The sequence below is a fragment of the Mustela nivalis genome, assembly GCF_964662115.1.
Source record: "Mustela nivalis genome assembly, chromosome: 2".
NCBI lineage: Eukaryota > Metazoa > Chordata > Mammalia > Carnivora > Mustelidae > Mustela > Mustela nivalis.
In genome coordinates, this window is record NC_139021.1 from 113,668,224 (window position 1) to 113,681,039 (window position 12,816).

General features: G+C 50.5%; 2 protein-coding genes across 3 annotated transcripts in view; one reads left to right on the forward strand and one right to left on the reverse strand.

Moving 5' to 3' along the window:
• The window catches only part of LOC309859842 (phosphatidylinositol 3,4,5-trisphosphate 3-phosphatase and dual-specificity protein phosphatase PTEN), a 91,478-nt gene extending 90,294 nt beyond the window's left edge, over positions 1 to 1,184 (reverse strand). The window contains exon 1 of one of the 2 annotated variants that reach the window (XM_082721033.1): positions 248 to 1,184. In XM_082721033.1, the coding sequence (XP_082577159.1) occupies positions 248 to 326 (79 nt within the window). In that variant the 5' untranslated portion in view covers positions 327 to 1,184. The remainder of the gene's footprint in view (positions 1 to 247) is intronic. The other variant, XM_082721032.1, reaches the window with a different exon arrangement.
• Positions 1,185 to 1,389: 205 nt separating this feature from the next.
• On the forward strand, positions 1,390 to 5,758 carry KLLN (killin, p53 regulated DNA replication inhibitor). The gene is given in 3 exon segments (XM_082721059.1): positions 1,390 to 2,433; positions 2,435 to 2,604; positions 2,606 to 5,758. Coding segments are annotated over 3 exon segments (735 nt in total). The 5' UTR covers positions 1,390 to 2,097; the 3' UTR covers positions 2,835 to 5,758.
• The last annotated feature ends 7,058 nt before the right edge of the window (positions 5,759 to 12,816 follow it).

Below are 12,816 nucleotides of genomic sequence, written 5' to 3' on the forward strand. Positions count from 1 at the left end.
CCCGCAGACAGACCCGAGAAAGCAATCGGTGCCTTGACACTCGCAAGCGGGCCAGAGTTCCATGTAGCCGAACACACCCTAGGCTGGATGCATTCAAGAGAGACACCAAAGAGACACGATCTAGAAATTCGAGCAGGGTTAGCTGCTACGGTCACCCAAACCATGGAAATTTTTCGCCTCCGTCTGCTCCCACGTTCTAAGCGAGAGTGACAGAAAGGCAGAGAGGGGCAGCGGCAGAAATGGATACAGGTCAAGTCTAAGTCGAATCCATCCTCTTGATATCTCCTTTTGTTTCTGCTAACGATCTCTTTGATGATGGCTGTCATGTCTGGGAGCCTGTGGCTGAAGAAAAAGGAGGAGAGAGATGGCAGAAGCTGCTGGTGGCGGGGCTTCTTCTGCAGGATGGAAATGGCTCTGGACTTGGCGGTAGCGGATGCCCCTCGCTCTGCCGCCGCCTGGCTCTGGACCGCAGCCGGGTAATGGCTGCTGCGGCGGCTGCTGGATGGTTGCAGCGACGGGGCCTGCTTCTCCTCAGCAGCCAGAGGCCTGGCCGCGGCGGCCGCGGGACGAGAAGGAGACGGCGAATCCTCGGGACGGTCGCTGCCTCCGCCGGCGGCCTCCGGAGCCCGGGCCGGGGGGGGTGCGGCGGCGGCGGAGGGGAGGTTTACAGCCGGCCCGGGTCCCTGGACGTGCCGCCGCCGCCGCCGCCGTGTTGGAGGCAGTAAGAGGGGAGAGACCAACTCTCCGGCGGCCCCAGCCCTGGAAATGGTGACAGGCGACTCCGGCCCCCTCCCCGGAGCTGCAGCCGCCGCGGCCGGCGCCGCCGCTTCTCCCCCCCGCTCCAGGAGCGGGAGGTGCCGCTGCCGCTGCCGCTGCCGCTGCCGCCGCCGCGCCTCAGCCGGCTCCCGCCCGGGCCCGCGGCTTCCACCGTCCCTTGCACGAGAAGCCGAGCGAGAGGCTGCACGGTTAGAAGAGAGAACGAGGACGAGGCGAGAGACGCCGCCGCTGCCGCCGCCGCCGGCCGGCCGGCTCCCCGAGGGCGCTGCCCCCGCGGCTGCTCACGGGCGCTGAGAGGGGCTCTGGGCCGCGGCCGCCGCCGTCTCTCATCTCCCTCGCCTGAGCCCGGCCTCGCCTCACAGCGGCTCAACTCTCAAACTTCCATCATGGCTGCAGCTTCCGAGAGGAGAGAGCCGAGCGCAGCCGCGGCTCGGCGCCCCGGCACGTATCCTGCCGCAGTGCACAAAGAGTCCCGCCACATCACCGCCCGCCGGCCCGCCCGCCCCCTCCGCCGCCGCCGCCGCCGCGCAGGGAGCCCGGCGCCTGGGAGCCCGAGGGGAGGTGGGAGGCGGGCGAGACCGCGTCGGGGGAGGGAGGGACGCGCAGGGGCAGGGGAGGCAGCTCCGGGGGCTAGCGCCGAGCCTCCGGCTTGCGGCCGCCACTGAGCATGCCCAGTGCGAGCGCCCGGGGCTCGCTCGGGCTTGTGCGAGGCGCCAGCCAGGAGTTGCACTTGCCGCGGCTTCTGCAGCAGCGCGGGGCGGGGGGTTGGGGCGGGGGGGGAGCGGTGGAGGGGAAACGAGCCAAGCTTCGGCCTGTGCTCAGAAACCCGGTCGGGGACGGGGAGGGCTGAAGGGGAGAGCTGAGGGGTGCACTGAGCGGTGTCACTGACTCGAGTCCGAGGTTACCTGTGTGGACAGGTAGGTAGGCCTAGGTGACTCGCGCTGGTCAGGGTCCAGGGAAACGCGGGGACGGTCCCCGCCGCGAGGGCGCCCCTCCCCCGCGCCTCCGCCCCCAGCTTTCCCCAGCCCGGCTCCCAGCCTCGTCCTCCTTTTGCACCGCTGTCCGATCACTGTCGGTGGCAGGGACTCGCCGACAGCAGCCTTTGCCGAGGGAGCCTACCTCTCTGCTCATCCCCCCGCCCCTGTCCTCAAGGTGTCAGTCTTTGCACAAAGAACAACCCCCTATTGTGTCTCCGTGTGTATCGCCTCATCCGGCTCGCTCTCCCCGCCCCACCTCCCGCTTCCCCAGCAGCTCGGCTCCTTCGCCCTGAAAACGAGAGCTCGCAACCGAGCGCGCTGCGTGTGAGCACACCGTCCCTAAATGTCTGGGCCTCCAAGGACTACTGTCCGCGTTGCCCCGAAAGCGTACCCCGGGGGACGGACCCACACCGCAGCCCCCCGCATTGCCCCCTGGAGAGCTGCGCGTCCCTCCCCTCGGAGCTCCAGCTCGGTTCACCGCGGCGGACTGAGGGCTCGGGACTCAAGAGCTGCCTCGCCCCGCCCCCTTTCGGGGCGTTGTGAAAACCCGGCCGGGTGGATCGCCGCGGGCCGGCTTCCGCGCTCCCCGAGCCGGGCTGCGCACGCCGGCGGCCGGCGCTGCCCCGGCCCGAGTGTGAAATACCGGACGGTAGGAAGCGGCAGCCCCTGCGAGTGGGCGTGGCCGAGGAGACCGAGGAGGGTTCAAAAGGAGGTGGAGGGATACGCGGGTCACAGTCGGAACTACTTTCAGGAGGAGGTCACGTGTGTTCCTAGTTGGGGAACTTTCCAAATTCCCACTCCCCTATGATGGCTGGGGAGGCAAGTGCTTCTCGTCCTTTGCTCGGGGTGGCTGCCGTGTGTCGGCAGCGGAACCCCGAGCCTCCGGGTCGCGGCGGAAACGCAGGCTCCGACGGCCTCCCGCCCGAGCGCTGTCGGTGCTGGCGCCTGGGGAGCTGGTTACACAAGCACCCACATTCGAGCACGTGCCCCCGCCTCCCCGCACCGCTGGCCGCGGCTTCTCGCAGACCACGGAGGGAGAGCTTCCAAGCTGGTCCTACCCATTCGCGAGCTACCTACTGAGCCAGCTAAAGGGCCAAGACCTGAGACTTGGAGCTCTGGCGCGGCCAACAGTGCGCGTTCCTCACCGTGAGAGAAGGGGCAGAGCCCCGGGGGTCTGGCATTTCCCTCCCTGGTGCCCTGCGCTGGCAGGGACGCACCTTCCTGCCGCTGTGCACCGGGGGCAAAACGGGATCTCCTGCAGCAGCCCGCTGCCTGAATTCACCAGCGTTGCGACAAACTTCCAGTCACTACCCTTAAGCTGGTGAGCGCGCCCCACCTACTGTAGACTCAGCCAAGTGACTTATCTGGTCGGAGAACCTAGTCAATGGCCATCAGCCCAGAACAAACCTGTCAAGTCGGCTAACAGCCCTGGTTGGTTGACCTATCCCCGTGAGAGAGCCGGTTCAGAAATTCGGAGAGCTGGAGCGCAATTACCATGACATTGATCAGCTGCGGCAAAGAGAGTTGTCCACTTTCTGCTCGAAGAGAATGAGTATCAATCTAGGAATTTCTTCCTTTTCTTTCCCCTGGGAAGTAGAACTCAAGGAGACAATCGGAGTCCAAAGTATCTGAGTTGAGACTTGGGCTGAGGCACTGGCTGGCTGGCTTGCTTTTTTTTTTTTTTTTTTTTTAAAGACCTGGGAGAATGGGATCAGTTAGCAAGTGTATTGCAGTAATTTTGAGTAGGTGCCTAGGAAGGTCTAAAAGGATTTATTCCGTATCTGCAAAAGAAGACTGTGCATGAGCACATCATGGTTGCAGGCAGCCCCTTGAAGACTAGAAACCCCAAGAGGGCTTGCTTAGAAGCCACAGGCCATTACCTAATTCCACAAGTACTAATTAAACCAGGGATATTTACAGTGTTCTTAGAGATCTCCCAGGCTCCATAACACTTTGCATTTATAGACTACATCCTTTTAAGATAGCCCTACAGGAGTTAGCAACCTGCTGAATCTTCCACGTTGATACTCACTGGAAGCTGTTTTTGTGCATGATCCTAGTCAGCCTGTGGGAGGTGAAGGCCTCAAGTGGAAAAGGAAATGGGGGTGGGCTGCCACAATCTGGAAAGAGTAGGAGAAAGGCCTCCATTTGGTTTCCAAAAATGAAAACCCAATCCACACAGCCTAGGGTAAGCCAGAGATTTCCTTATTTTACAAATAACCAATGATAAGGAGTCCCTGATTTGTAGGTGTTCTACTAGACTATGTGTTAAGAAACTGAGTTGTGCTCCATTAGGTAGCCAATACCACTTGGTGGGGAACGGGGAAATGAAGAAGTTGAAGGGAGGTAGACTGGGGAGGGGTAAAATGTCCCACCTCAGTTTTTCAAGTCACTGATCTTGTCTCCAGCGTCCACGTGTTAGTGCTGCCCTACTCCGCCCCTGCCCCTGGAGCCTACCCTATCCCGAAATCCACTTCCTGGAAAGGAAATGGGTTCATGAGGAGACAGGATGCTTTTCCACTCCCATGGCACAGAGTTCTTGTGGAGAGAAGGCGTGCACCACCTTGAAGTGCTGGAATGGGAGAGTGGCCCACAGCAGGAGGGAACAAAATGGGACCGGGGTTTTGCTGCTTCTCTGAACGTGAGCTCCCTCTGCCTCTCTCGAGCAGTAAACAAAAAGGATCATCGATGCTGACAGATGTTTGGCCAGCCAGACAGTATTATCAGGTCGTTATTAGTAATTACCGAATAAACACCTCCTTCCCTCCCCAGTGTTAAATAGGTTCCTGAAGGAAACTTCAGTTTTCCGTTTTTGTTTTCCTTAACTTCTTCCTTGTACCCAGGGGCTCACCTTACCCGAGTGGTAAAGTTGAAATCTCCAAAGAGCTAACTCTATCAAATTCACAGGAAGTTTCAAATCTGTGTATTGTTTTTCCACTTCACCTGCAGGTATCTGCTTGGCTGTACAGATATTACCAGACATTGGTTTCCAGGCACTCTAGTTCTTTACCTGTCTGGATTCAGACTGCCCTGGGGAGAAACAGAAGCTTGTAACAAAGGGAGAATTATATAAAGCTTCAGGGAGACTAACTATGCGAATAATTAGTAAACATGATAAACCAGCTTTAATTATAGTTTCTAACAGCTGATTCCAAAACTGTATTGTTACTGCACCCAAAGAATGTCCAAAGAAAATAACTTTCTTTTTTTTTTTTTAAATAAATAAAATAACCAGCAACTTGATGTGGGCGATATAAATAGTTGATGTGCTCTTTGTAGGTTCTGCTGCTAAAATGTCTTTTGTTGAACGCTGATCACTATACTGCCTTTCTCAGCTCCCACACACTGACCTTTCAAATAGAGATCTAAATCAATGGCTTTAATTTTTAAGCAATCTTTTCTATTTTTATCTGTTTAACCACTGTTTTCTAAATCACACAGAATAGAAAAATATAATAATTATAGGTCTGAATTTTAAACCACCCTATTATTCCAAGGGTCCAAGGTTTTTCCCCTTATTTTGCTTATCCTAATTACAAATATTGCTGTTCTTTTAAATAAAGATGTTTTTTGCCCAAGACATATCTCCAGAAGGCACTGCAAGTAACCATACCCTAAAAAAGAACTTTCCCTTCTTGTGTCTAAGGTCTCCCGGAGCTACTGCACACAGCACTTGGGTCTCCTTTCATGTCCCAGTAGAGAGGTGTGCTGTATGAAATGATCACTCTCAGAGAAACAAGGGTGGGGCCGGGTATTCCTGGAAGAACCACAGAGCAGGAACAGGCATGCATGGGGTCGCTGTGTTCAGAAACTGAACCAGAGAGTGATGGGAAAGAAAAGACCTAACATGACAAATTAGCTTTGACTATTTTACTATCCAACCTAACACTGGCTATTTTATATTCTACTCTGGTCCTTTTGGTACTAACTCTAATTATAGTCCTATGGAACATATATTCTGCTTTTAGCTCTTCCAAGAATAGAAAAAGATAATAATTTGTATCTATCAGCAGGTGTTGGTGCATTTGCCGGGTGCATCCCAGAGTCGCCCTCTTTCGTCTAGGTGTAGGAGGGACATAGAGAAGGAGTCAAGGTTGCCCGTGCCTCACTCCTACAAATCTTTCGCTTCAGGACATCCTTCTGGCTTCTGAGGCCTCATTGTTTCTGAAGATGAAGAGCACCTTTTTGAAAGGAAAAAAAAAAAAAAAAGAATGAGACAAACTCTTTTTAAAATATATTTTTTTGTCTTTCTTTCTCATGGTGTGGCATCTTTTATCACCATTCATTCATTTAATTGTCCTGTCAACAAATATTTGGTCATCTGTTATGTGCTCATTCTGTGCAAAGCTCCGTGGACAGAGCAGTGACTGGCGTAGAGGGTCCAGCCTTTATGGAATGGACTCTCCTTGAAACTTGGCTTCTTTATCTGTTACAACCTCTTCACAGCCCAGGGAGTAAAATCAAAGCAGTTGAAAGAACCTTGACATTTGGTAAGGTTCAATTAGCAATGATCTATTGCTGCATAAAAAACCACCATAAGCTCGGTGCCTTAAGAGGACCACCACCACTTCTTTGCTCACGATTCTGCAATTTGGAAAGGGCACAGCAGGGCAGTTCTTCTGCCTTCCCAGGGCAGCAGCTGGGGTCAGACGTGTGGTCGCCTCTAGCTGTGAGTTATGCTGGGGCTGGGACGGCCTAGATGGCTTCCCTGGTGTCTGATGCTTCCACTGGGGCACTGAAATGGCTGGTGTCCCCCTCTCTTCATGTCACTGCTCATGATTCAGTGGCCAGCCCGAGCTCCTTTCTACTTTCTTTACAGCCTGGATCCCAAGAAAGAGAAAGCAGAAGCTACAAGGCCAGTGAAAGCCAGGGCTTGGAAGTCCCAGAACATCACTTTCACTGTATTCTTCCAGCCAAAACCGGTCACAGAGCCAGCCAGCCCAGACCCAAGGGAGCAGGAAAGAGACCATACTCCTTAATGGAAGGAGTGCCTGGAAGGGGAGGAACTGTTGGCAGTCACATTGGGAACCACTGTATCACGGGCCACAATAATTCTCTCTCTCTCTCTCTCTCTCTCTCTCTCTCACACACACACACACACACACACCACCAGATTAGCAAAATACACTCCCTCCCGCCCCCCAGATTGTCATTCTGTGCAACACTGGCTCAAAGGGCCCAGATCTAATGATAGACACCAGGCCCAAGTGTGACTGAGGCATTTTAGATACATTTAGCTGCTGTGAGCTGAAAAGACAAGTTACAGACACAACGTATGATGCTGAGGCAGGGATAAGATAACTAGACAGATGCTCCTGATCAAAGCAGGGGGGAAACAGAAGGCATGGAGCAGCCACCATTCCTAGCAGTTCAGAAAGCCAGCTGAGCACTGTCACCCTCACTCTGGACCCAGACCACCATTACGGTCTGGTTCTTCTCCTGGGAGGCGCTTTCCAACCCACTATTCCTGGCTCGCACCTCCGGGGTGCAGGCTACAACCTCTGAAGCTCCCTTTTCCACAGGCCACTGCCTGCCCTTTACGGTCCAGCTCTCTTGGCCTAGGTCCTACGCACAGAAAGTTGGGGGCTCCGTGGCTTTTTTTCCATTTTGAACTCTTTCCTCTTTAGTTCAGGCTAGCACTGACTTCATCAATATAACTGTCTTCAACGTTCTGTGAGTCTCCTATGACTCTTAATGGAGTTTATTTCTTGCCTACAACAACTCTGCCCACAAAGCAACATCTGTAATTCTTCTAAAAACAAACTTGTGTCAACTTCGGGCCCTACCAAAGCTGCTGTTGGACTCACTGAAGGTTCTTCTTAGAAGCCCTTTGGGCTAGATGAGATGGTCTATGAGACAACATCTTAACACCTGAAGAGGCTTCAACATGGAGTCTTGATTGGATTTTTACCTCAAGGCCCCATTTGAAAGGCAGGCCCCAGAGGCCATTTCTTCCTTTGAGACTATCGCTGACATCACAGAATTTCCAAGGCCCTATTTCCTCTACATTCTGCTTGAAAACTGAAGAGTGCCTTTTTTAACACATCTCTCTCTGTAACACTATCACATATCACTAAGAGAAGCCAACTGATACTCTGAATGTGTAGCTTGAAACTTCCGTTTGCCAGATCTACAGGTTCATTAGGTACATTTTCTGTCTTTTCTGTGTTTCACTGCACACAAGGGCTGCCCGACATTTTGCCCTACAAAGGACCACCGCTCCAACCTGTAGTACAATTTCCTCATGACCCTCAGAGACTCCCCTAAAAGGCTCCTTCCCAGACTAAGGAGATAACATCAACTAAATGCAAATACAGGACCCTAGATTGGATTCTTTTTTTTTTTTTTTAAGATTTTATTTATTTATTTGACAGAGATCACAAGTAGGTAGAGAGGCAGGCAGAGAGAGAGGAGGAAGCAGGCTCCCTGCTGAACAGAGAGCTGGATGCGGGGCTTGATCCCAAAACCCTGGGATCATGACCTGAGCCAAAGGCAGAGGCTTTTACCCACTGAGCCACCCACACACTCCCCTGGATTGGATTCTGAAATGGAAAAAGAACATCACCAGAAAAACTGGCAAAGTTCCTATAAGACCTGTGGTTTATGCCAATTTCCTGGTTTGGATCATTATTCCCTGGCTATGCAATTTATCACCATGAGGGAAGCTGGGTGAAGAACATGTGTGAACTCTATGCCATTTTTGTGACTATTTTGAAAATTGTTTCAAAATAGAACATTTTTAAAAATTACTGAATTAAAAAAAAAAAAAAAGAGTTATGGTTCCTTCATCATCTCTCCAACCTCTACCCAATGCCTGGTCCCAAAGCCGATGCCATGGGTCTCAGATTTTTGTTAAGCCAACACCCAACTTTCAGACATCGATTTCCACTATTTATTATGCATAACACACTACCCCAAAATGTGGCAGCTTGAAAAGCATTGACCATTTTCTTGCTCACCATTCTGCACAATGGACAGCACAATGGTGACAGCTTGTCTTTCCTTCCTGTACTGCTGGCTGGGGTGGCTTGATTGGGGCTGGAGGACGTGAGATGACCGCCAGAACAGGGCTAGTAGTTCAGCTACAGTGGGCTGGAATAGCAAGGAGCTGGGCCTGTCTCCCTTCACAGGGTCTCATTCTCCAGAGGCATGGTGCCTCCATGAAGCCTTCCTCTTCAACACAGCTGGGAGTGTTCTTTACGTGATAATTATTGTCCAAGAGAGCAAAAAACGTAAGTTGCCAGGTGTAGGCACAGAACTGGAATAGCTTCATTTTTGCTTTGTTCTATTGACCGAAGCAAGTAACAGAGGCTGTCAAGATTCTCGGTTGGGGTGGGGCGGCGGGAAAAGAGAATCTGCCTCTCAGTAGTAAGCATGGAGAGAAATGGAGGAACTGTAGGTAGTTCTCTACCACCATGATCCCAGCTCACTCCCCTAGAAATGCCTCCCTAGAATTGACCAATCTTCATGGTCAATTCTTCCTGGAAACTCTATCATTTAAGAATCATTGATATCAGGGCATCTGGGTGGCTCAGTCGGTTAACCATTTTGTTCTTTATTTCAGCTCAGGTTGTGATGTCAGGGTCCTGAGACCCAGCTCTGTGTGGTGCTCATGGGGAGTCTGCTTGGGATTCTCTCTCTCCCTCTGCTCTGACCTTCTCCCTGCTTATACTTTCCCTCTCTCTCTCTCAAAAAAAAAAGAAAGAAAGAAAGAAAAGAAAAGAAAAAACCTTTCTTTTTTTTTTTTTTTTAAAAAAAGAATCATCGCTATTAGTTGACAATTTGATTAGAAACCGTTTTCTGTTTGTTACCCATCTTGTTCCCTAATCCTATAATTTTTTCACTGGTTCTCTCATCAATGTTACCTGCATATTTCTACACTAGGATTAATACATGCCACAAAATTATCCATCAGTAAAATAAAACAGAAGTGATAATACATTTATCTGTATTTACATAAATCCATGGAAAATATCCAAAAGGATAAACAGGAGAGAAGATAACACTGCTTATCTCTGACTACAGGCTGGGGAGGGAGGGCTTCCGAGGGAGGAGACTTTCTCTTTCCATTTCTTTCTTTTTGTACGGGCTGAAGGTTCTTTACAATGATCATTTAATGTTTTCATAAGGTTAAAAAAAAAGGGGGGGGGACCTCGGCCAATACAATTAAGTCTAAAAATCAACAGATCCCCAATATCAGAAGAATATCAAATAAACCAGGGAGAGAGCTCAACTCTGATTGCACTTTTTTTTTTTTTTAAAGATTTTACTTATTTATTTGGCAGACAGAGATCCCAAGTAGGCAGAGGCAGGCAGAGAGAGGAGGAAGCAGGCTCCCTGCTGAGCTGAGAGCCCAATGCAGGGCTTGATCCCAGGATCCTGAGATCATGACCTGAGCTGAAGTCAGAGGCTTTAACTCACTAAGCCACCCAGAGCCCCCTGATTCCACTTTTAAATAAATGAGCACACTAAAGGAGTTCTGGAATTTAAGACTGAATGTCTGTTTGGTATCCTCTGCCCCAGGGAAGTACTCAAGAACATCTGTCATCATTGGGGTCTAGTGTGGCTGACATGTCGCACCTTACCCTAGGTACCCTCTCTCCCTGGATCAACTCCCTCTCCTCTTCTGACTCTTTGTGCTATTGAATAACTTTTGCCACTCAAAGAAAATAAGAGAAACACTCATCTGGTGTCACAGTACCCCCACTATTCAAAGCAGTGGCCCATGATGTTTGGATCCGGGGCTGTAAGAGCTGGGAGAAACCTCAAATTCCCTTATTTCACCAACCCCGTTTTACACACGGTGACCTGAAGCCCAAAGGATTTATATGCCCAGATTACACAGCTACTTGGGGAGGGACCCTGGATTGCAGCCTGGGAACATTTCTGCTATTCCAACTGAAAATAAAGATGGGAAGAAAACCTCATTTTGATAAAATCCCAAAAGGTTAATTAGAGAGAAATTTGGCTACAGGTAGCTTTTAATAGTGTTTTCAAGCCTTGGGCAGGGGGAATGAAGGGAACAAGAAGACTGCTTGAGGACCCTCAAGGTTGAGAACAGGGTAAGACAGGGATAAGTAAGGAAACAATATGATTACTAATGCTCACTCTCTTGCCCTGAGTTGGGGCAATTCATTAGACCAGGAGATTAGGACTCTAAAGGTCAAATGTGAAAACATGAATTGCTACCCGTTGTTGGGTTGCTCCCCCTCAGTGCTAGGATCATTGGAAGAGTATCTCCCAAGGACATTAAAGAGGCAGCCCTCATATGGAGCCTGGAAAAAAGAAAAGGAAGGAAATGGCCAAGGTGGTTGGGAAGAGAGGGAACACTGCCGTCTGCTGAAGAGCAGGACACGGTATAAACGGTGCTCGGTATAATCAACAGGACACGTTCTGCAGGATGCAACACCACACAGGGGAGCTCCTTGCAGTCTGAACAGGTCACTGCAGAGAGACAGTTGGACTCTGGGTTTCAACAGGCCAGTTTGCCCCAGAGAAGTATTAGTTTGTTTCTGGTATGAAGGCAGGAGAGGCTGCACCCCTGCTTGCCTCCCTTCCACAAATATTTATGCCTATTCGTTCTGAAACTTCCCCTAAAACCTAAACCCCAAAATAATAAAATATGCCTGGTTGAGGCTAAGTAAAACAGATAAGGGAGGGAAAAGCAATACAGATAAGTTCATTCGAGTAACACATTCATATGGTTAAGAATTCCCACGGGCTCACTAATACTCTTCCCCAGATAAAGGTCTTTTTTTTTTCCTATTTTTTCCTCTTCTATCCTTTTCTTTTAAAGATTTTATGTTTAAAAGGTTTTATTTATTTTAGAGAGAGCGAGAGACAGAGAGCAAGCTGGGGGAGGGGCAAGAGGGAGAGAGAGAATCTCAAACAAACTCCGCTCCACACAAGAGGCTCGATCTCATGACCCAGGAGTCACAACCTGAGCTGAAACCAAGAATCGGATGCATAACCAACTGAGCCATCCAGGCGCCCCAAAACTTTATTTTTTAGGTAATCTCTGCTCCCAATATGGTGCTCACACCCACAATCCTGAGATCAAGAGTTGCATGCTCCAGTGACTGAGCCAGCCTGATGCCCCTTCCTCTTCTATCCTTATACAAATACACTGAAAGGACCTTTGCAAGAGAGGGCTGGGAAAGGTGCTGATCCTTGTGCACAGCCTCGGTTTTTCCAAGCTGCCATGGATTCAATGTGTGTGCCCACCACCGCCACCACCACCTCCCCCAAAATCTTAGGTTGAAACTAGTATCAGGAGGTAGGCCTTTTGCAGGCAATTGGGTTCTGAGCATGCAGACCTTATGAATGGCACTAGTGCCCTTAGGAAAGAGGCCTGTCTGAGCTCCGTCCCTCTTCCACCATGCCAGGTGAGGTCATCGGGAAGACAGCCATCTGTCAATCAGGAAGCTCACCCTCCCCCAAACACAGAACCCAATCCTGCAGGCAGGCTGATCTGGGGCTTTCCGCTTCCCAAACTGTGAGAAGTATATTTCCATGGCCTTGAAGCCACCCAGGCTACTGTGGTTAGTTGCAGTGGCCCAAAAGGACTAACACATCCTCTTCCTTCCATCCTACTCTCCCTTTCCCTGTCCTCTTTCTTGCCATTCTCTTTCATCCTAGTCCCATCTCCCTCCTACTCACCTCTACATTTCAAGATTCTCCTTATTGGGGTGCGTGGGTGGTTCAGTCTGTTAAGCATCCAACTCTTGATCTCATCAGCTCCGGTCGTGAGATTGAGCCTGGTGTCAGGCTCTGCACTGGCTGTGGAGCCTACTTAAGATTGTCTCTCTCCCTCTGCTCCCCGATCCCCCCCCCCCACCACATGCTCTCTCTTCTTTTCCCTCTCTCTCAAAAAAAAAAAAAAAAAAAATCTTATTAACATACTGATACAGCTAGAAGACAGGTGTGAAGGTGACATTTACAGCACGGTCCAGTTACACGGCTCCAAGGGCTGTAATTCCCATTGTATATTATGCTATTGCTCTGTGCCTTTTGATTTTTCAACCACAGGAATACAGTATCTTTAATTTACATTTAATTTTTT